The sequence below is a fragment of the Protopterus annectens genome, chromosome 3.part0 (assembly GCF_019279795.1).
Source record: "Protopterus annectens isolate FY-2018-M chromosome 3.part0, PAN1.0, whole genome shotgun sequence".
Classification (NCBI taxonomy): domain Eukaryota; kingdom Metazoa; phylum Chordata; order Ceratodontiformes; family Protopteridae; genus Protopterus; species Protopterus annectens.
Window position 1 is genome coordinate 431189269 of NC_056731.1, and position 24977 is coordinate 431214245.

General features: G+C 39.4%; 1 protein-coding gene across 2 annotated transcripts in view; it reads left to right on the forward strand.

The window, feature by feature from the left end:
• SEMA5A (semaphorin 5A) overlaps positions 1-24977 on the forward strand; it is a 2688572-nt gene that overhangs the window by 1535254 nt on the left and 1128341 nt on the right. For both annotated transcript variants that reach the window (XM_044064865.1, XM_044064863.1), the window contains one exon: positions 1551-1836. In XM_044064865.1, coding sequence (XP_043920800.1) covers positions 1551-1836 — 286 coding nt within the window. The remainder of the gene's footprint in view (positions 1-1550; positions 1837-24977) is intronic.

Here is a 24977-nt window from a genome sequence, read left to right on the forward strand (position 1 = left end):
ACAATAGCAACTTGCAAATGGAAGTGAGGAAACATGATGCAATTTGTATTACATGACCAGCACCAAAGTATATTAGCATGGTCGGCTGCTCCGACTTGCATTCACTTAAAATGTTTCTGTGCTGTGTTCCATGGGGGGGGGGGTAAAATCCTGAAGATGTTACTTTACAAGGTAGGTGGTATAAAATTATTGTATTTAATTTATTTGCTACAAACAGTGTGTCAGTATTTCATTATTATTATTATTATTATTATTATTTTAATAGCAAATTCTCCTCCTTTCAATGCTGTGATGCAAATAATAAAACCAAATCAGAGATTAAAATCAAACAGATGTACCTGTAATCTTTCCCTGCTTTTTAAAGTTGGTTGCTCGTGTCCTTTTTTGAAAACTGATAACTTCATCTCCTCAATATATTTCACTTGGTATTGTCCACTCTTCCGTTTAAATGGAAATTTTGCTTCCGCTGAAGGGAGGGGTTACATGCTCATTTACAAACAAATTCGAGGAAAAGGACAATTTAGGCTGTAACAATTTCAAGCATGTGAGAAAAAACTGTGTTCTCTGGAAGAGGGTGAATTCCCACAATGATGCTTGCTTAGTATTTGCTATTAGTATCTATTGATTTTGACAGGACCAGGCCCTTGCCTTGCTCAAAGACTGCCCCAGAATGTACATGCTGGAGACAAGGCTGTAATCACTTTCATTGCATCAAAGTATCTCAAGGGTAGGAAGGCTTTCTCTAAGGCTAATAGGGGTCCTTCCTCATACATTATATTATAATGGAGGTTGAAGGTCAGGCATTGCATCCATTAGGGATTAATGTAAATTGTAAGTTTGCAGCCACAAATGGGGCCTACGAAACAGGGAACTGTCTATCACTCTTGGTTCACTATGGTTTTTAACTGTCATGGTTACTTATTATCTGTAATGTTATGTTTGCTAAAGGTACATTATGATCAATTCAATTTCTTTTTGACATAAATCCTTTGAATAAGGTACATATGTTGTCCAAATTAGTGTGAGTCATCCTTAGCCTGCCTTTTAAGTGCTGTTCCTTTCCATTTGCTATATGAGTGTGGGTAAAGTTGCTGCATATCACTTGTAAAATTACTGGTCAGAGTTATGACTGTTACACTCTGCCACATTTATATAACTGAAGAAAAAGAGGCAAAAAATCTTTCACAGATAGTGCCACAAAGGATTTTCATATTTATTTACTGATGTATTTATTTTCTTGCTTGCCTGTTTGTTTATGGTATCTTGAGGACAGTTTTTTTTCACAAGCTGAAATTACATGTTTGAAACAAAGACCTTATAACTATCATTGGGCTAACTGTGAGAGTAGAGATAAGGTGTGGCAAATTATGACATATGGCTTTGATTGACAAAGTGATAACATTTTATGGACTTTTTTTTGTGAAATTTTTTTTAAGTATATTATTAAAAGTAGGTGAGTGAATACGCATATCCTGTAATTCTCCTTTGCTTTATTCTTTGGCTTAAAATGCTAGCTGTTTCAGAAGTTCGTGTATTATTTCTGTCCTCAGAGCCAAACTTTGTCTCATCCTATGACATTGGAAACTTCACTTACTTCTTTTTCCGGGAGAACGCAGTGGAACATGACTGTGGAAAAACTGTCTTTTCCCGAGTGGGTCGTGTATGTAAGAATGATATTGGAGGGAAGTTTCTTTTGGAAGACACCTGGACAACTTTCATGAAAGCTCGCCTGAACTGCTCACGACCAGGCGAGATTCCATTCTTTTACAATGAACTGCAGAGTACATTCTTCCTGCCAGAACTGGATCTCATCTATGGAATCTTTACCACAAATGTGTAAGTACGCATATCCACAGTTATTGTTACTTCCTAATGGATGCATGCATCTCAGCTGATTATTTAGGAAGTTTTGCCAAGTAAATGTAATTTGCGTATATGAAAGAGTTGCTGTTGAACTAAAATAACTATGCATTTCTCTCCGATCTGTCACTATTGCATTTTACTGGCCTTTCCTTGCTCTGGTTGATACCACACTTGATCATGCCTTTAGGCCTTTATTCTCCTGACCACTGGTAAGTTTGAAATCTAAGACCCTTCTTCAACTAAATTGTGTGCAGAAATGCTGATTGTTTCTAAGACTGATAACTACCACCAATGGCAGTGGGCTAGCTGGTTATACATTCATTTCTGATATTGGAGGAGTCAGTGTTTGATTCCTCTTTGTAGATACCTATATTCATATCAAAACATTAGCATGCCTGAGTGCCCCACTTATTTCTTGTTCTGGCTTTGTGTCACTTTTAATACATGGACAGTTTATGTGTCAATTGTAGTCCTTAATTGTAGAACCTGTCACATTCTTCTACCATTAAGTTATTTGGTCTTGGCATTCATTTTTGTTTAGTTTCTTGTAATGTTTTACTCTGTAGCTCTTCTGGTCACCTCTAATGCAGCAGAAGATCATAGACCTGCTTTGTTACATACAAGTCTTAAATGAAACAAAAGCCATTTAATATTACATTTATCTTTTCCCTTCCGTAGAGCAAACATAAACTCATCTTGTCCTCAAATGCTCTCTCAGCTGCTACTAAAATCTATAGATGTTTCTCCATTCTGACAAGAAATGCCTCTTTGTTGCCTCCTGATTCTCTCAAGATGTCTTGTAAACATATTTCCTTTTTTTTCCTTACTCTTATTAATTTGCATGTCTTCACACACAATCTCAAAAACAAATAGGTAGCTAATATGGTATACCTTATCATATAACACTATAATAACCCCTAGTAACTCCTCCTGTTCAGCATATACTTCTCAGAGGTACAGGCAAGCACAGGAGGACTGTGGCTGACCAGGTTAGCAGATGACTGCAAACTAGGGGCTATAATTGACTCTCCGGCTGACACAATACCTGGTGTCAAAATCATGGCCTCAAGCTAAATGCCAAAAAGTGCATAGTCATCCCCTTTGGAAAAAACAAAGTACCCACAAACTACCACATAGGTGGTAGTCCCCTAAATACGGAAAACGTAATAAGGGATCTGGGGACCCAAGTAGATAGTAATCTCACCTTTGATAATCACATTGCCAAAGTGGTTAGAAAATCCTTCTACGTTGCCCACCTAATCACAAAAGGGTTCGCATCCAGATCAAAAGAGGTCATTGTGCCCCTCTACTCATCACTCATCAGACCCATCATAAAGTACAATGCCCCATTTGGGATGTACCTTACAAGTCACCTGCAGCAGCTGGAAAGACCACAGAAGTACCTCACCAAGAGGATCACTGGCCTCAAACAGATGCCCTATGCAGCTCGACTGAAGAAACTCCAGCTGTACTCGGTTGCATACCGCCTACTCAGAGGTGATCTCTGCCTGACATACAAGGCCATGTCCAACCCAGAATTGATGGACATGCTCCACCTAAAGAAAACCATATCCCCTCGAGCCACACGCTCTAGTGATCTAAACCTCACCATAACAATAAGTAGGACATGCTGGAGGAATAGATTCCTGTCCCAGAGACTTCCCATGCTTTGTAACAAGATTCCAGTTTACATTAAGCAGAGCTCCTTGCTAACACTCTTAAAAGAAACCTTGATGAGTGGATGGGAAACAGAAAGTTTACCCCGGGGATCACTTCAGTGGCTCTGCTGGACAGAGGCACAGGGAACTAATCTAAGGGGGCGGCGAAAGCCAACGCATTCTGGCTAGGCTTATAAATTCTTTTGGGCAGATAGCCTAATACCTACCTATGAACCTATGAACCTATAATGTAGTTTTTCATGTCTGTTTTTCCATGTAATTATATAAATTGTGTTTCATTCTTCTCTTAAGTTATGTTTATTAGACTGCACATTTTCTTTTGACTATACATACCTTTTTCTGTTAAAAGTGAGTAGTCATCCTGTCTGCTCATTTCAGCAGTTTTATCTTATCCCTTTGTCCAGTATTATTCCATATATTTGTTTTCTCCATTCTTCCTGCTGTTTGGGGTTTTAATAATTAATATCAATAAGCAGTGCTATTGATGGTACATGACCTGTCATTCCTAACACCCCCTTTGTCATAACCCTACAATCTGAATCACATACTAACTGTTAAACAGTGGCTGTCACTCTGTTCTCTAACATACCCCAATATCTAATAACAAACCTTTTGAACAGTGTGGCTGTTTTACTTAGTCACATGGACTCCAGATTATCATGGACACTTGGAACATGATAAATTCCATGTTCTCTTGAATTTTGTAGCACAGTTGCTGTTTTGCATTTGCTAATGGACTGATGTTGTTTACCACAAGGGATAGCTGGTATGTCGTATTGGTGTAATGCTTCTATGATATTTATCTGTTGTGTCTGTGATACAGGTGTATGTAGAATGTGGCAGTATGTTTTTCTTGGCTCAGGTGCATTATCTGGGTATGTTTCTTCCTTGCAAGGTACTTTCATTGATCTTACTACCAGAAATGTAGCTGGTTCAACCAGTGCACTGGGCTTGTACTATGAACCAGCAGCCCTTTCCATCATCAAGTGAAGAACAAAAAAAGGAGGGGGCAAGAGGAGCATGCCCCATTCCAAAATATTGGGGGGGCAATCAGCTGATCCTGATTTCTGTTTAATGCAATACTGTCTTTTTTTTTTGTGGTCTAAAAAGAAATCTTGATGAGTGGATGGGAAATAGAAAGTTTACCCCGGGGATCACTCCAGTGGCTGCACTTGATAGCAGCACTGGGAATTAACGTCAGGCAGCACAATGCCAGTACACACCTATGAACCTAACCTGGAGCAAACTGCTTGAAACATTTTAGCAAACAGTTTGCTGCACTTTAAAAATAATAAAAATATATGTATTTTTTTAATAAAACCTGAAAACGGTAGCTTTCCATGCAAGCAGGGTATAAACTGTAAAAGCAGAAAAGTTCTTTTTTTATTAAACTAAAACATGATTGTCATAGTGCTCCATGCAGGCAGGGTATACAGTATAGAAACCGCTTGCTGCATATGTAGGAAGCAGTTTGCTATGGTTTTAAAAGAAAATATTTTTTTTAACTAAAACTTGAGTGCTGCAACACTCTTTGCAGGCAGGATATAAACTGTAGCAACCATTTTCTACATTTGTACTAAGCAGTTTCCTACACTTTAAAAAATATTTATTTTTGTTTAAAACTATACTTTACAGGCAAGGTATAAACTGTAGCAACTGTTTACTACAGTTTAAAAAGAAGAGTTGAACTTGTCTTCTCAGCAATTCCTTTTATAAGTCTGTTGTGTAATCTTCTCATCCCATTCCTGAACTGTAGTTATTTTGGCTATTTAAGCAGATTACATAGCAACACCAATTAACTAGATTAAGCTTTTTTTCAACTTTCCATATTGCTACCACAAGCTCAGTTTGAAGTCCATGTCTCAATATCTGTTTATGTATGAATATGGTTGCATATGTAGATGTGTGCATATACATATCTATATATCTATCTATCCATATATATATATATATATATATATATATAGAGAGAGAGAGAGAGAGATAGCTTAATAGGTTCATAGGTAGGTACTAGGCTATTAGCCCTAGGGCCTATATAAGCCTAGCCAAAAAGGTACCCTGGCTTTCGCCATGCAAGAAAATTATTTTCCCGTGCTCCCTGTCGACCAGAGCCACAGAGGTGATCCCCGGGGTGAATTTCCTATTTCCCATCCAATCATCAAGATTTTTCTTGAAGAGTACTAATGAGGAGAATATATATATATATATATATATATATATATATATATATATATATATAGTTGTATATTTATATGTGTACATATACAGTATATGTTTATATATATATATATATATGTATGTATATATATATATATATATATATATATATATATATATATATATATATATATATATATGTACATACATGGGTCTTCTCTACTTTACATAGTCGACTGTTCAGAAAGTCGACTTTTATATGGCTGAGACCATATAATTGACTTTCGAAAAGCCGAGCATGTAAACTAAAGATATAAAACACAACAAACACTTACCTTAAACTGTTACCCCCCCTGCACCCCCTGTAACTTAAATATACCAACTCAGAGATTGCACTACAGTGCGGAAGAAGGACATTTTTCTATTCTGGACTGTACAGAGATAGCGGTTCCCCATGGTTGGCTTTTCGAAAGTCGATCATATGATCCTGGCAATATGAAAGTTGACTTTCTGAAAAGTCGACAATGTGAAGGAGACCCATATATAGTTTCATAGTTTCATAGTTTCATAGTAGTGTACTAGGCTATCTGCCCGGGGGCATTTACAAGCCTAGCCAACAGTGATGTGGCTTTACGCCACCCCATACTATGTAGTTGCGCCTCTCTAGTAGTGACACATGTGGAACCCCATTATTTAGTAAACTATACCTCTGTCTAGTAGTGACACTGAGGTCACTCCCGGGGTAAACTTGCGATCTCCCATCCATGCATCGAGATTTTTCTTGAACAGTGCCAATGAAGGGCTCTGTCTCACGTGAACTGGGATTTTGTTCCAGAGTATGGGTAACCTCTGTGTTATGAATCTATCCCTCCAGCATGTCCTATTCATATTTGTGCAGAGGTTGAAATCTTTAGCTCGTGTGGTTCTGGTGGATTTGGATTTTTGAGATGGAGCATGTCCATCAATTCCTGGTTGGACATGGCCCTGTATGTTAGGCACAAATCACCTCTGAGCAGGCGGTATGCTACTGAATAGAGCTGGAGTTTCTTTAATCTAACTGGATAAGGCACATGTTTTAGACCTATGATCCTCTTGGTGAGGTACTTCTGGGGTCTTTCCAGTTGCTGCATGTGCCGGGTGAGATACATCCCAAATGGAGCATTATATTCGATCATGGGCCTGATGAGGGAGGAATACAGAGGTACAATGACCTCCTTTGATCTGGATGAGAATCCTTCATGATGAGATGGGCTAGGTAGAAAGTCTTTCTGACCACTTTGGCAACATGGTTGTCAAAGGAGAGGTCACTATCGACTTGAGTCCCCAGGTCTCTGATTACATCTTCTGTATTCAGTGGGTTATTGTCTACGTGATAGTTTGTGGGTACTTTGTTTTTCCCAAAGGGGATGACTATACATTTTTGGCGTTAAGTTTGAGGCCATGATTCCGGCACCAGTTGTCCGTTTCAGTGAGACCTTTCTGTAGGATGTGTGTGTCAGCAGGTGAATCCACTATGGCGCCCAGTTTGCAGTCATCTGCAAACTTTGTCAGCCATAATCCTTCCATGTTTGCTTTCACATCTGAAAAATAAATGCCGAATAGGAGTGGACCCAAGACTGAGCCCTGTGGGACACCACTTGTGACGGGTTTTGAGTCTGACATGGCTCCAGCAATTTTAACCTTATGGGTTCTGTTTTTAGCCAATTTGCTACCCATCTTGTGACATATGGATTTACATTTAGGCTGCTGAGCTTGTCGATGACGCCAGAGTGTGGTATTGTGTCAAAGGCCTTAGCCAAGTCCAAATAGGCAGTGTGGACAGCCTTGCCCTCATCGATGGCACTAGTGACTGTCTCAAAGAAGTCAACCAGGTTTAAGAGGCAGGATCTGCCTTTTACAAAACCGAACTGTGTGGGATCAAGGGTCTGCAGATCACCAATGTCGCCATTTATGAGTTCCATGATGATCCTTTCCATAGCCTTACAGATCAGGCTGGTCAAACTTATGGGGCGGTAGTTACCTGGGTCAGTTGAATTTCCCCCTTTATGGAGTGGGACCACTGTTGCTGTGCGCCAGTGTTCAGGTACATATCCTGTAGTGAGGCTAAGATTGAATAGAGTTCTTAGGGTCGGGTTTAGTTCATCTTGGAGTTCACGTAACACGCAACCGGGATACCATCGGGTCCCATAGATGCTGTGTTTTTGCCTTGTTGAGTGCTGATTTCACCTGTGTGTCGGTCATCACAGGTCGGTTACATTGACCACGGATAGTTCCTTCAGCTTTAGGGGGTGAGGGAGGGCAGAAATTTGCACTGAACCTATCTGCCAGAATGTTGGCAATGTCAGTAGGGTCAGTGAATTTTTGTTATTGTGTACCAGCTCAGAGCATATCTGAGAATTTCCTCCCAAGGTTCTGACATAATTGAAGAAGGCTTTATGATTGTCTTTGGTATCCTTGGCAATCTTTTTCTCAAAGTTTGCTTTAGATGTTTTTATGAGAGAGCGTAGTTTTTACTTGTGCTGATCAGGGAAGCCTTTCCCTTGTGGGATTTGGCTCTGTCCTGCAGCAGCTTCCTTCTTTGTTGTACAGTTTGTTTATAGCGGGGTCCACCAAACCGGGCGTTTTCCTTGGTGGAGAGGGTCTTGGTTTTAGTTGGGATTGCCTGATCCATGCATTCCTGGAGATGTCCATAGAAGGCTTTTGTGAAGGATTCAGCATTTTGGGATGTGGTTTCCATTGACCCAGTAGGCTTAAAGGATATCATTTCCGACTTAAGGAGCTCAAAGTCAGCTTTTGAGAAGTTTTTCACTGTAGTCTTTTGTTCTGGGGTGGGGGTGGGATATGTACATCCAACGTGATCAGTTTATGATCAGATCTTACTAGTGAGGGGTTTATATCCGGTGCGGAGCATTTGGACCCCATGTTTGTGATAATCAGGTCAAGTATATTATCTCTCCTCGTAGGAGAGGTGACCAGTTGCTCCATAGCATTTGAGTTTATGAATTCCAGGAATCTTTGGGCCAGGGTGTTAGGGCTAGAATAGTGGGCCCAGTCTATGTTAGTAATTGAAGTCACCCAATATGATGGTGTTTGGTGTGACATTCATATCCTCCAGTGTTTTCAGGAATGCTTGATGGGATTCCTGGGATTGGGAGGGTGTTCTATAACATGCGACCAGTTGTATGGCAGTTTTACCTATGGTGAGTAAAACTTGTATGGTTTCTGATGCTTCATGAGCAGCCACCAATCGAGAGGTGTAGGTGTCTTTATGAAAATGGACACTCCCCTCCTTTGAGGTTCGGCCTGGAACTTGAGGCCGAAATGCATGATATGAGGTATAGCCTGGTAGTGCTGGAGTACTCTCAGGAGCCTTGAACCAGGTTTCAGTTACTGCACAGACATCGATGTTCTCCATACTGAGAAGTGCTTGAGTGCCTGCATCTTGAGATTTAGACTTCTGGCGTTGAGCAGCATTACCCTTAATTTTTTCCGCTTTTGTTTTTATGGCGGTTGATTTGTCCTTTGAGCATTGCCTAGAAAAGGCACTATGGGGGTGGCAAGAGCCTTGGCCAGTATCCGGAAGCCCAGTGGTGACAGGTGCAAGCCATCCCTTGCGAAGCAACGTGGCTTGTCCAGCATATCATCCCAGGCTGACAGACATTGGATCCCCCTAGAATGACACCAGTGATTAAGCCAATTGTTAAAACTGATCATTTTGTCTTTGTACTGAGGCATCATTCTTGGCGAAGGTAGGATGCTGCTCAGGGTCAGGGTCATACCAGTCTGGGCTACATAATCGGAGAGCTCCTCGATGTCTCTTTTCATGTAGTCCAGGGAGGTACGTCTCAGGTCATTCACACCCGCATGGACAATGACTGAATCATATTTGTACTTGCTTTGGAGTGACCTGAGTGCGTGTGTAATGTGGCGGATCCTAGCCCCCGATAGGCAGCTCACCGTTACCCTCTCCTTATTCAGCCTGGTAAGTGGAACATCGGTGTGTCTGACTATAGAGTCACCTATTACTAATGTCTCTAGCATAGTATTTTGCCTTAGGGGCTGTGAATGTGTGACACACCTGTTGCTTGAGGTATGTGTTGTAGGTGTTGTGTTTTGTGGGGTGTATTTCTGGGTGTCTGCTTTGGAGGCCTCTGTTGTTTTGGTAAGTTTTTACAAGAGCCTCCGAGTATGTCTTTGTGTTTTATGTGTTTGGTTTGCATTGGTGGTGGTTATATGTGTGACTGGTTTTGCTTTGGGTGTGGGTACCATCTCTTCCTGACTGGTCTTGCCAGTCCTGAGTTGAGAGAGTTCAGCCTCCAGTCTGGCTATATAGTTGCATCTCTCACAAGTATATGTGTTAGTAGGAAGGAGGAGAGGGTTGTCTGTGTACATGAGACAATTGTAACATTGTCTTAAGATTCCCAGATTAACCAGCTGAACAAGAGAGGATGCTAGTGGTCTACCACTCGACATACTAGAATATTTTAAGGAGTGTTGTGCCTTTAAGGGAAGTGGATATTCACAGGGTAGTGGATACCTGTAGTGCTTACTTTAGGGTAAGAGTGCTTGGTTTTTATGAGTGCTTGCTAAGGATAGAAGTTCAAAAACAAGTGCTGCTATATACAGCTAGATAGACTGAATAGAGTTTCTAAGGGAAAAATTGAAGAGCAGACTTGGCGGAGCCAAAAAAGTTAAAACCTGTATAGAATAGTTTACACCTGTATAACGCTGCTGCGCTTAGGTGCCCGATCACAAAACGCCCTGAGGCGGATTTTTATACAGGCAACTTGAAAAGAGCTGCAAATGGTCCAAGGCAACCAATGAATTACAGCTCAAGTGCTGAGATCACTTCCCCAGGGACAGATAGGCTGCTCAAGGCTCCCCACTCCCACTGGTGAGCTCAGAAACTTCCTTCTATCCAAGTAAGGCAATGGCCAACACAGGAACTACACACAGCCCAGAATACAGCAAAGCCTGTATACTGGTCTTAACTAGTCGAGCAAAGGCGGAAAACAAGGAGTATTTTTTTTTTGTTTTTGTTTTTTTAGAGAAGAACATAGAAATGCAGTCAGGCAAACAGTAAAAATGATTAACACAGGCTAGCACACTTTAGTGAGCAGCCTCAGCAATTAAATTATCAAAAAAACAGTAATATTCGACCAGAGTCGACCAAAATACTACTTTTAAGTGCAGATACTTTAGAATACAGCAGCAAAGCAAAAAAACAGTTGTATCTTATTAAATGAAAGCCAGAGAGGACAATGCAGATAAAAAAAAGCCAAAAAGTACTTAAATCAGGAAAGTGGTCGCTTCTTTCAGTTCTCTGTAGCCAGGACCCCTCTGCAGGACCACCATATATATATATGTGTGTGTGTGTGTGTGTGTGTGTGTGTGTATTATGCAAGCAATAATGCCTTATAGGATGGGTGTTATTGGGTAAATAACATCCACCTAAGGGTGTTGTGAGGCTTGGCTCTGCAGGCATATTATTTCCCTAATAACACCCACTCCATAGGGCATTATTACACTTGGACAATGGGCTAGTTGTCAATGTTTTCATATTTGCTTTTTTATTAGAATATTTCAATTACATTATTTATTATATATTTCAATTCAAAATTTCTGTGTGTGTAATTTTTATTGGAGGACACACACAAACAGACAGACAAAATTATGCAGCAATTACAGCCACTTTCTTAACTGAGTACACCTCACCTGTCATTGTGATCAAATGAATGAAAAAAAACATGCAGTGCTAAGAATTACAGTGTCCTACAACTATCCCTGACTTTGCAGAACATACCTGATTTGCCTCTTTACTTTTTGGTAAATCACTGAGGATTACAGTTAGTCAAGAAAGCAAGATATTATAGTTTCATTCTTCCTATTGTTCAGATAAAGCATGTTGATGCAAAGCCTCTTTGGATTAGTATTCTTGTGCAAAGAAGTTGAAAGGTCCCTGTCTGTCACGCTCTGTCTCACTGTCTTTCACACACACACACACACACACACACACACACACACACACACACACACGCACTCACTCAATTGCATTTTTTTCTTTGTTTTTCGACCTCAGAAAATGCAGCTTTTGTAAACCTTGCTTAGCAAGGGGAAAGTTAAGCAGCCAAGTCCTTATAACCACTATCGCTGTTATGCTTCCTAGTTGAATGTATTTTTCTTTACCTTTTCCTTTTTTTTATTTCATTTTATTATTTTGTGTTTTCTAAGCAGCAAAGACATACTTTCTGAGTGTAAGAAATGGCAGTTGTTTTTTTTCCAGTCTTTGCTTCATGGTAACTTAATATGCCATCTTGAAGCAGCAGATTTGTTTTACCAGGCTTTACTGGTGCATGGACAACCTGCTGGAGAATGTTCATTCTCCGATAAGGTGGTGATGTACATTTAGTCCAGTGTATAAATCTTTCTTAATCAAGATAATGGAATGATCCCAATGGAGCTTTTGTCCAACTTATTGATTTACTAGTCACCAAGGTGGCATCTCACCAAGCGCATCTCTAAGACATTAAAATCCCAGAGTGCCTTTCTCCATAGGCTGCCAGTGTGGTTCTGTGAGTGTACTGGCAGTGAGTCTTTTTGTTTTCTTATGGGAGATTTTTCCCTTCTTCATCCTTGAACAGCCATGGGATTAGTGTATATAAATTTGGAGGTCTTGCCTTCCACATGTGGGGTGCAGGAGAGGGACTTGCCACACTGCAAAAAGTGTGCATTTAATTTTTTGTCAGGTGTGTTGTAGTCAGTGAGCTGGCTCTACAGCAACTTGTAAATTATAGACTGCTAGAGAAGGCAGACAATGAGACATGCTGCTATAAGAACATCATCAATAATCAGTAACCTATAATTCATCTTTTAACTTTGACAGAAGGCTTCCAGGCTATGACATTTACATTCTTAAGGATCATTTGCAAAGAGCTTAGTTTAAACATCACAGAAATGTACGCTGAACAGATATACTAACAATACCAATCATGTTGTGAAAACAAGGATCATTTGCAAAGAGCTTAGTTTAAACATCACAGAAATGTATGCTGAACAGATATACTAACAATACCAATCATGTTGTGAAAACTAGCTTCTGGTTAAAAAGATGAACATGATTAATTGTTCACCTGTATGTACTCAATGTATTAGTACATTTTGCAAAGGAACAAGCCCTGATACAAAATCATTGCTTAGAAAAAGTAGTTTTGTAGCTACAACATTCTATATTTCACAGCATCTTCCAAAACATAAAATTTATGGACATTTTTTCCAAAGAGCAGAAACTTTCCTGAGATAGTACTATTATAAAAGAAAAAAAAATCAGAATTTTTATTTAAAGAAAAATAGGAGTATGATCTTCCAGCTTCTGTAATCTCTGATAAATCTTCCCAATACCCTTATTAAAAGAGCATTATGAACATCAGGTAATGCTCTAGAGACAGCACAAACTGCTAACATCATCAGACTTGGCATGCGCATGCTCAGTATATCACCAACCATCAGCTAAGAAAGAAAGTTGAGTCATGAAATAATGTTGCTTAAAAAAAGGCAATGCATTTCTCTTTTTAAGTAATGTCATTGTGCATTAGCAATAAGTTATGTTTGGGTGCAGACAATGTAGGTTTACTCAGGACTGCCTCTGTATGGTCACTTAGGCTTTATCGTCATGACTAAACTACCCCAGCCATGAGTAAACTCTATATTACCCACATCTGAGCATGATTATTGATTAAACATCCACCTCAGGATTACTGCCAAAGTCATAGCTGGGACAGGTTAAATAAGGCAATTACCCCAGGTGCAAGCTGCCAGGAGTGCAATTGACAGGGTGCCAAATGGTCCCTGCAATTCTGGAAGCAATCCTTAGTGTTAATGTTATTAGGGTTAATCAATTCTTGTAAGACTGCAAGCGGTATTGGTTACCAATAAAGCTGGCTGCTTAACTGATTTCAAATACTGCTTATAGAGTGTGTGTGTGTGTGTGTGTGTGTGTGTGTGTGTGTGTGTGTGTGTGTGTGTGTGTGTGTGTGTGTGTGTACTCTGGATCTGGATCCTTACTGAAGGGCACCAACTGAGGCACTGACCAGAACATTAACTGGCCTGTCTACAGTGCTGCTTCCTGCTGTCACTCCATATAACCTGATCATAAATTAATCCTTACTTTGTTTTATTGTCTACTGAATACATTTAAGACTGAATGCCCTGCATGTGTTTCACTTACTGACATCATTCAGTGTGTAGCTGTTGTTTATCTACTGTTTTATGGGGAATGCAGGTCCATAAGGAAGGCATCGTCTGTCATGCTTTATGGTCAGTGGGTACAGTACTAACAAAATGAAAAGGTGGGAGTGCAAAACAACATGGATCTCCAACCAGATTAGCACAGATAGAAACCTACTTTTTAGGGAAGAACTCCCAGCGACTGTAGTATAACTGGTAGAGAAGCAGTCTTTGATTTTTTTTATTTTGCATTTGTTTACCGGGAAAGTCCAATTTGGAAAAGTCAATTTTCAGTGGAGGCCTAGGGAGAAATGTTCCAGACACATGTCTTTGTAACATGGGTGGAAACCCACACAAACACAGGGAAGACATGCAGACTCCACACAGAAGGCACCCCAGCCGAATATTGAACCAGAGAACCTCTTGCTGTGAGGCAACAACGCAAAGCGCTGCACTACTTCACCATCTTCTCCTCAAGCATTCTCCTGATGTTACCATTTGATTTGAAGTGTCCATGACTAGTGCTTCACTGACATGCCTTATCCTTTGCTCCTCCTGCCAAATGACTGATGTTCGCATGAATGAAAATAACAGTGAATGTCAGGGGTACATGACATGGTATGGAAGTAAAATCAAGCTACAATGTGTCAGTCTTTTCTGTAATTGGGGGCTTAAGAAATGCTGAATTATGCTGTAACATATACTGTAAATCTCTTACATATGTTGTTTACTTGCAAACTTTTCACTTGATTTTTAAGGTAATTCTAAGACCCTGCCTTTGCTCTGTGTGTGTGTGTGTGTGTGTGTGTGTGTATATATATATATATATATATATATATATATATATATATATATATATATATACATATATATATATATATATATATATATATATATAAATATATATATATAGATCTCTATATATATATATATATATATACACACTTATATATATATATATATATATATATATATATATATATATATATATATATATATATATATATATATATATATATATATATATATATATATATATATATATCTATATCTATAGGTCTCTGATAGAACGTCGAAAGCACGGTTATCGAACCGCACATGGACAAACACACTTTAGTGAAAGTGCATAACATCGAATATGCATTTTCGCTAAAGGAGACAAAAAATGGAGAAAACATGCTGTTTGCATATTTGTTAGTTGTACATCAACATATACTGTTGATGTACAGCTAACAAACCTCTTGTGGAGATCGCGGTACAATGGGGATGAGGGAATATTCCCTTTTCCCCATTGTAGTGCAATCTCAGAGTTAGAATATTAAATTGGGGGTGTGTGGGGGGCGCAGGGGGGGCTTGCCCCCCTGCAAAATACTGTTTACAGGTTGTTAGTCTGTTTTTTGCCAGTTACGAAAACTGGCTTTTGCGAAAGTGCACATTCGATATAGTGCACTTTCACTTTTATGTGCTTCTCTGTTGTTAGATTGATGTTGTGTGCTTTTGATCTAACAACATAGACCCATATATATATATATATATATATATATATATATATATATATATAAAACTATATATATATATATATATGGGTCTAGAACACATGCTCGACTAGCATATGTTCGAGTCACAAAACATCGAACACACATACACGTAAGCGCTTAACATCGAAAAGCGCTTCCATGTAAGTGTAGTTCAAAAACAAAATCTACATTTCTGCAGGAGGGCTTCACCCCCCACCTACTTTATTATTCTCACTCTGAGATCGCACTACAGTGGGGAAAAGGGAATTTTCCCTTACCCGCACTGTAGTCTGCTCTACGAAACAGGGACACATACACGGAAGCGTTTGTCGATGTTAAGCGCTTTCATGTATGTGTGTTTAATGTTTTGTGATTCAGACATATGCTAGTCGAGCATGTGTCTGGATCCCATATATATATATACATATATATATATATATATATATATATATATATATATATATATGTATGTATATGTATGTGTGTGTGTGTATGTATATATATATATATATATATATATATATATATATATATATATATATATATATATATATATATATATATATATTTATTTATATATACAGGTCTACTTTAAAACATTGAAATTTCTTAACATTGAAATTCAAGACATTGAGGCTTAACATCGAAAATTCAAAACACTGAAAACACAAAACAATGAAATCTCAGAACACTAAAATTTTGCTTCATAAGATTGAAAAGTACAATGCACATGTAAATAACATCCCCTCCACCTATAACAACACCAAACTAAGAAACACACTTTTTACTAAATGCACTCTCCATAGCCCCCCACACCCCAAGTAAATGAAATATACCAACTCCTAGATTGCACTACAGTAAAATAAAGTTAATTTCCTAACCCCAGTGTAACATGATCACCATACAGAATGTAAACATATGAATGTGTTGCTTTCATGGAAGTTACGTTAGTGTTCTGCGAAGTGCTGGGAGAAATGAATAGGGGAAAAAGTGTTTATTTCACCAGTCTGTACGTGCATTTAGGCCATACAGGTAAGTGATTTAGACATTATGTTTACATTCTGTATGGTGATCGCAATACAGTTGGGTTAAACTTTTTTCTACTGTAGTGTGATCTTGGAGTTGCCATATTTAATTTACGGGGGGGCTATTGCCCCCCACATGGGGAGGGGTGCAGGGGGGCTTGCCCCCCTGCAGAAACATAGTAAAAATTGTGTTTGTTAGTTTGGTACTGTTATACACGGAGGGGATGCTATTTACATGTGCGTTGTAGTTTTCAGTGTTATGATGCACACCTTCAGTGTTCTGAGTTTTCGTTGTTTTGGGTTTTCAGTGTTTTGTGATTTCGATGTTATGAAATTGCAATGTTTTAAAGTAGGCCCATATATTTATGTATGTATATATATATATATATATATATATATATATATATATATATATATATATATATATACACACACACACACACACACATATATATATATATATATATATATATATATATATACATATATATATATATATATATGTATATATATATATATCATTTTATTCCTCACATCAAGCAGTGCATGCATGAAAAAATATCTGAAAACAGGTATTAGGTTACAATATCCACATCTGCATTAAAGCTGTATAAAGACATCTTACTCTTGTGAATTGGAGGCAGAGAGGTGACATGTTGGAATCCTTATTGGGGTCAACATGGAGCTCATTCGCTTTTCATCTTTCAAGAACTGAAATATATAAGAAGTGAACCCTCTGCACATCTCAAGGGAGGTACAGAAAGGTGTTATTTCACAGTGATTGTGAGCATTCATGTGAATAACCATCATGTAGAAGCAATGGACTCAGAAATAATGTCTAAATTATGAGACAAGTGTATGTTCGGGATATAGGGCCCTTCTAACACAGAGATGAATGTTGGAGTAGAGTGAAAACTATTACATGAGTTAAGATATATAGCCTGTGCAATAAAAACAGCTCACTATGTGGTTCTTGCAATTTTTAATTGCCATAACTATAAAAAAACAGTGCGGTTTAATCATGTTGTTCTAGTGAAGCTTGTCACACTTGCATTCTGAAAGTTATAACATTTAAAGTGTTTTAATACTGAGCAACATTTCACAGGCCTATGAAGGCCCAGATACAGATAGCAGATTGTGTTTGTTACATTTTATACCCCAAGCTGAAGGGTTGCAAAGAGCGAAATATATTGATGCATTTTTTACCCTGAGATATTTTGCATTCTAGTTATGTGTCTGTGGGGGTTGAGTATTCACAGCCATTTCCATGAATGTTAGGCTACGTGTTTTTTAATTTTATTGTACTTTATTTATTTGTTTTATTTTACTTGTTTACTGTCAATGTTCACCAGTTAAGGGCTTTATTTTCAGTGCATTCCAGGAGATGAAAAGCTACGGTACAAGTTAGAGCAAACAACGAAGGTTACAGTAACAAATTTGTTGTTAAGAATACTTCTGTATGTGAATTGAACACATTTAAAACATTGAAAACATAAATCTCAGTTATATTTACAAATGTTATCTGTATTATCTGCATCAGTTCCAGTAGAACTAAAGTGATCACACAGGTTACAGTAACAAACAAATTGTAGTATACAAAAAGTGCAGTGTAAATCATCTCACAAACATTATTTATGTTATGGGGTACTTTGGAGGCTTAAATTGGTCAGTCCAGATCAAACAGTTCCATTATTATACTTGCAGAAGCAGAGGTAACAGCTGAGGGGCAAATTAAATCATCTGGTCCAATGGTCATTGTATTATATTTATACTGTCTGGATACTGCCTATAGCATATGGTACTGTTTCCACAAGCTCCTGAGATTTTTTTAACAGGTAAAGGGTAGCCATCATATAGTCATAGTCACCTGAGAAGGGAAATAACTGATAAATGAAAAGGTAGCAGAAGCTAATATGTAATGCACCATGTTAAAAAAATAGTTTTAAGAGCATTACATATAAATGATGTATGACCGCAATGAACACAGGTACAATCACTTTCATATGCCTGCACAGTATATTATGGACCTATACAAATAAGAATTGTTTAGTTTAATAAAAAGGTGCTTAACTGTGTTACGTTTGTTTGTATATACATTGGTTGTTGGAGCTATATCATGTTGTTAGTAATAGCACATCTTTGTTATGACCCAATGCAAATAGATGCAGGCTAAGGTGAACAGTGTCAGCACAACATGAAGTATTTCTCTGTCAGTTTTCCGGTTTTATTGGCAGAGTTCAGCAGAAACATCCAAAAAATGCATAATCTGAGTACAAAATAAGGCAATTAGTTACTTTGATAACATTATTCACACAGCTAGCAACTTTTAACATATCAAGATGTGTCAAATATACATGTAGTTTATAGGTAGCTCTTGCAAATTCAAAATGCGTGAGACAAAGAATGCCAAATAGGATTGTATATGTCAGTGAGTCACTCCAGTTGTGTCTATGTGTTGTGCCTACATGCAGTCTGATTTTTTTTTTATCTCTTTTCAGACAGTGAGGTTTGGACTTTAAGATGCTGAAGTTAAGTAAAGGGTCGATTGCCAATGACAGATGCAAATCTCACAGAATTCACTGACATGCAGAATAATTACAGCTCCAAGGCCCAGTATAGAATCATTGCATAAGGTGGTTAGTTCCTCCGATATCCAGGAGTATGCAAAGAGGGTCACAGTTACGGAAAATCAGTGTAGAAAAGGGTTTGATAGGCAAACGGAAGATAAAGAGTTGTCTCAGGCAGATGGGAAACTTCTTGGGGCTAGTTTAATATGGCACGGAATAAAGCATTCATAATGTGCATTTCTCCAAAGTGCTGATTTGGCTAATAGAGTGAATGAATAACCCTAACTGTGAATTAGTGCCAGATGTGTAGGCTGTGCTGTGATGCAGATAATATTAAACTTGCAGCTAAATTATTACTATTAAGCTGCAATATGGCATTCCTAATGATGAGTAACATGGAGTCATCAGTCAAAGCTACAGAGCAAAGCACAGAAATGCAGCCAGACCTTTGGGGAATAAATCCAGTTAGAAGAAGGGTACAGACCCATCTGCAGTTATTACTGATGTACAGCAAATGGTGACAATATCGTCTGACTATACTGAACAAAATGCTCCTGTCACTGAAGTACTTTGTAACCACAGGTAAGCAGAATTAATCTATATCGTATAACAGATAAACCTCAACATTTTGTTTACATTTCCAATCAAAACAATATTAAAAGGAAAATTAAACAAATTAGCCATGAGTGAGTGCATTACTGTTTGCTGAATACAAACTATGTTCTAAACTTGCACAATTCACATGGTTAAAGTGGTTAATACTGTCAAACTGTAGTCAGTAAACTTTGCAGCACCGACAATAATCAATAATCATTAGTTGCCAGGTGAAAATTTAGCAAATAAATTATCCATAATGAAAGGGATGTTGAGTACTATGTAGGTGTATTGTACATCAGATCTCTAAACTAGATCATCTCCCAATAATTAACATATTTTAAACTTTCATTAGGTTGAACCATATCTTTAAACTTGCTCAGTGCATCAGTAAACTTTGCAACACTGAAATATGCAAAATGTAGTAGTATTCCCTTTCCTTAAATGTAATTAATTTGTAGGAGTAAACATAGTTTAAACACTCATTGATAACTCGGGTAACATCACAGCAATGAAAAATGTGCTTAGCAATATTTACATTATACCTAATGCAGTCAGTCATTGAGATGATCACAGCACACATGCAATTTCACTGATATCACTTGGATTTTGCTGCCTTCCAGAGAAGTAAGTCATGGAAAAGAACACACAAACAGCAGGAATGTACTATTTAAAGTAGTTCAAACAGTATTTGTCTGTATTATGGATATTAGTCAGAGAGCTAGCAGGAAATGTAATACTAGGTGAGTGAGTTGGTCCGTGGCTGTTGTGAGCCATGAGCAAGCATCCTCCGACACAGATGAAAGTACTACTCACAGACTCAGTAAGTTTACAGTTCACAGAAAATCAACATTAAGCCAAGGAAATTTATATAGTTTCATAGTATAATACTAGGCTAGCTTCCCTAGGGCATTTATAAGCCTAGCCATAGTGTATGTGGCTTTCGCCACCCCATGTAATGATACAAAAGTGTACAAATTAAATTTAGTTTACTGTGCCTCTGTCTAGTAATGACACAGAGATGACCCTCGGGGTAAATTTACGATCACCCATCACTGGGATCCTGTTCCAGAGTGCAGGAAGCCTATGTGTTATGAATCTGTCCCTCCAGCATGTCCTATTCATATTTGTGCTGAGGTTTAGATCTTTAGCTCTCGTGGCTGTGATGGATTTGGATTTTCTGAGGTGGAGCATGCCCATTAATTCCGGATTGGACATGGCCTTGTACGTCAGGCACAGATCACCTCTGAGCAGGCGGTATGCTACTGAATAGAGCTGGAGCTTCTTTAGTCTGGCAGCATATGACATATGTTGGAGACCCTTGATCCTCTTGGTGAGGTACTTTTGGGGTCTCTCCAGCTACTGCAGGTGCCGGGTGAGGTACATACCAAATGAGGCATTGTACTCAATCATAGGCCTGATAAGGGAGGAATATAGGGGTACAATGACATCCTTTGATCTGGATGTGAATCCCTTCATGATAAGGTGGGCAAGGTAGAAGGTCTTTCTAACCACTTTGGTGATGTGGGTGTCAAATGAGAGGTCACTGTCAACTTGGTTCCCCAGGTCTCTGATTACTTTTTCCGTACTTAATGGATTACCACCTATGTGGTAATTTGTGGGTACTTTGTTTTTCCCAAAGTTGATGACTATACATTTTTTGGCATTTAGTTTAAGGCCATGACTCTGGCACCAGTCGTCTGTTTCTGTAAGGCCCTTCTGAAGGATGCATGTGTCTGCTGGTGTATTGACTATGGCGCCTAGTTTGCAGTCATCTGCGAACTACCCCCTATGTTTGCCTGCACATCTGAAAAATAAATGCCGAACAAGAGGGGTCCCAAGACAGAGCCCTGTGGGACTCCACTTGTGACTGGCTTAGAATCTGACATAGCTCCAGCTGTTCTGACTTTGTGGGTTCTGTCCTTTAGCCAGTTTGCAACCCATCTTGTGACATACGGGTTTACATTTAAGCTGTTGAGCTTGTTTATGATGTCTGAGTGGGGTATTGTGTCACTTTTGCCAGGTCCAGGTAGGCTGTATGAACCGCTTTGCCTTCATCGATGGCTCTAGTGACTGTTTCAAAAAAGTCCACCAGGTTTAAAAGGCAGGATCTGTCTTTTACAAATCCAAACTGGGTAGGGTCAATTGTCTGTAGGTCCCCGATGTCTTTGTTTATGAGTTCCATAATAATCCTTTCCATAGCTTTGCAGACCAGGCTGTTCAAGCTTATGGGGCGGTAGTTTCCAGGGTCTGTAGAGCTGCCACCCTTGTGGAGTGGGACCACTGTTGCTGTACGCCAGTGTTCGGGGACATATCCTGTAGTAAGGCTAAGATTAAACAGCATTCTTATGTGCGGGTTTAGCTCTTCTAGGAGTTCACGTAGCATGCAACCCAGGACACCGTCTGGTCCCATAAATGCTGTATTTTTAGCTTTGCTGAGAGCAGCTCTCACCTGGACATCTGAGATGTCAGGGAGGTTGCCTTCAGCTGGGATAAATATTTCATCTTTTGGGGGAGAGGGAGGGGAGAAATTTGCACTGAACCTGTCTGTCAGTATGTTGGCAATATCTGTGGGTTCAGTGTATTTCTTGCCATTATGAACTAACTCTGAGCATATCTTAGGGTTTCTGCCCAGGTTTCTAACATAACTGAAGAAGGCCTTGTGGTTATCTTTAGTGTCCTTAGCGATTTTTCTCTCAAAGTTGGCCTTTGATGATTTTATGAGCGAACATAGTTTTTTGCTACTGCTGATCAGAGATGCCTTCCCTTTATGGGATTTTGCTCTGTCTTGCAGTAGCTTCCTTCTCTTGTTATAAAGTTTGTTTATGGCTGGGGTCCACCAGATAGGATGCCTGCCTTTGGTGGAAAGGGTCTTGGTTTTATTTGGGATTGCATGATCCATGCATTCTTGGAGATGTCCTAGAAAGCATTTGTGAAGGATTCAGCAGTGTGGGATGTGGTTTTCACTGGCCCAGGGGGCTTGAAGGATACCATTTCAGTCCTAAGGAGTGTAAAGTTGGCTTTTGAGAAGTTTCTCATTGTGGTCTTTTGTGCTGGGGATGGAGGTGGGATATGAATATCTAGGGTTATTAGTTTGTGGTCTGATCTCACTAGTGAGGGGTATACTTCCGGTGTTGAGCATTTTGTCCCCATGTTTGTGATGATCAGGTCAAGTATATTATTTCCCCTCTTGGGGGAGGTGACTAGTTGTTCTATCGCATTTGAGTTGATGAATTCCAGGAACCTTTGGGCTAGGGTGTTGGGGCTTGAATAATGCACCCAGTCTATGTTTGGGTAGTTGAAGTCTCCCAATATGATGGTATTTGGTGAGACATTCATATCCTCCAGTGTCTTCGGGAAGGCTGAATGGAGTTCCTGAGATTGAGAGGGTGGTCTGTAGCATGCTACAAGTTGTATAGCAGTTTTGCCTACGGTTAGTTGCACATGGATGGTCTCCGATGCTGCCACTAACCTGGAGGTGTGGGTGTCTTTAATGAATATGGACACTCCCCCTCCTTTTGTGGTTCGGCCCAAGTTTTGGGGCCGAAATGCATGATACGAGGTATAACCTGGTAGGGCTGGGGTGCTCTCAGGAGCCTTGAACCAGGTTTCAGTTACTGCACAGACATCGGTGCTCTCCATACTGAGGAGTGCTTCAAGAGCCTGCATCTTGAGATTTCGACTTATGGCGTTGAGCAGCATTACCCTTAGTTTTTTTTTCCTTTTTTGTTTTCTAAGGTGGTGGGTTTGTCTTTTGAGCCTTGCCTAAAAAAGGCACTATGGGGGTGGCAAGAGCCTTAGCCAATATCCGAAGCCCAGTGGTGACAGGTGCAAGCCATCCCTCATGGCAGCATAGCTTGTCCAGCATGTCATCCCAAGCAGACAGACATTGGATCCCCCTAGAATGACACCAGTAATTGAGTCAATTATTAAAGCTGATCATCTTGTGTTTGTATTGTGGCATCATTCTTGGTGAGGGCAAGATGCTGCTCAGGGTCAGGGTCATACTGGCCTGGGCTACATAATCAGAGAGCTCCTCTATGTCTCTTTTCATGTAGTCCAAGGAGGTACGTCTCAGGTCATTCACGCCGGCATGGACAATGACGGAGTCATATTTGTACTTGCTTTGGAGTGACCTGAGTGCTTGTGTTATGTGGCGGATCCTAGCACCCAACAGGCAGCTCACCGCTCTCTTTGTTCAGTCTGGTAAGTGGAACGTCAGAGTGTCTGACTATAGAGTCACCTATTACTAGTGTATCAGGCATGGTGTTTCGCCTTAAGGGCTGTGATTGTTTGGCACACTGACTTTGTGTACTATGTGTTGCATGTGCAGTGTTTTGAGGTGATGTTTTCTTGGGTGTCTGCTTTGGGAGCCTCTGTTGTTTTGGTAAGTTTTTTATTAGAGCCTCCGAGTATGTCTTTGTGTTTTTATGTGTTTGGTTTGTAGTTGTGGTTGGTTTATGTGAGACTGGGTTTGTTATGTGTGTGGTTACCTTCTCCTCATGCAGTTTAAGCAGCATGTTTATGGTAATAATCTCTCACACACACACACACACACACACACACACACACACACACACACACACAAACACAGTGTCAGGCAATGCATAGTCATGAAAATATTGATGCAAATGTATCTGTAGAAGGAGCAGATAATGCATTTCTTAGTCTTAGCATAAAAGAAATGTCATCTTCTACAAACAGGAAATAGATTTCTGGTTTTAAGTCTAGTTTTCCCTGGGGAGGCTGATTAGTGGTCTGTTATTTTTTTAAACATGACATTCACAAAACTGGCTCAGTGGCACAGAATAAAATGGAGTGCTGCCTGCAACCATTATGGCCTGATTAGTGATTTGTGCACTGTAGATGCTGTCCTAGAAAGGATAAGCGTTAGTGACCAAGGCTAGCTTCGTAATCCTGGATGGAGGGATTCATCACAGTTTCCACTCAGGAGCAAAAAGCTGTGGACTAGACCACAATTTTATGCTCCAGTCATGGAAGCTGGACATAAGGGTGCAGGCATGCATTGGTATAGATTGCACTCTGGCTAGATGTAGAGGGTATATGGATGCACACTCCTACATTGGGCCAAACGGCTTTTAAAGTGCTAACTGGCTAACAGGGACAGGTTACTGAGATTATTAAAAAAATACTACATTCCTGCTGCATGACAGTCATAATCCCTTTTTCATTATTTCCTTTTCTGATGTCCTCAGATGCCAAGAAGTTGAAGTAATAAACCAGCTAATAGTGGATTGGGGGAAGGTCAGTCATCATAGGAAAAGTATAGCCAGAATCAGAATAAAAGAAATATGATATTTAATTGTAGCTAGGTTAACAGAGTATACATTG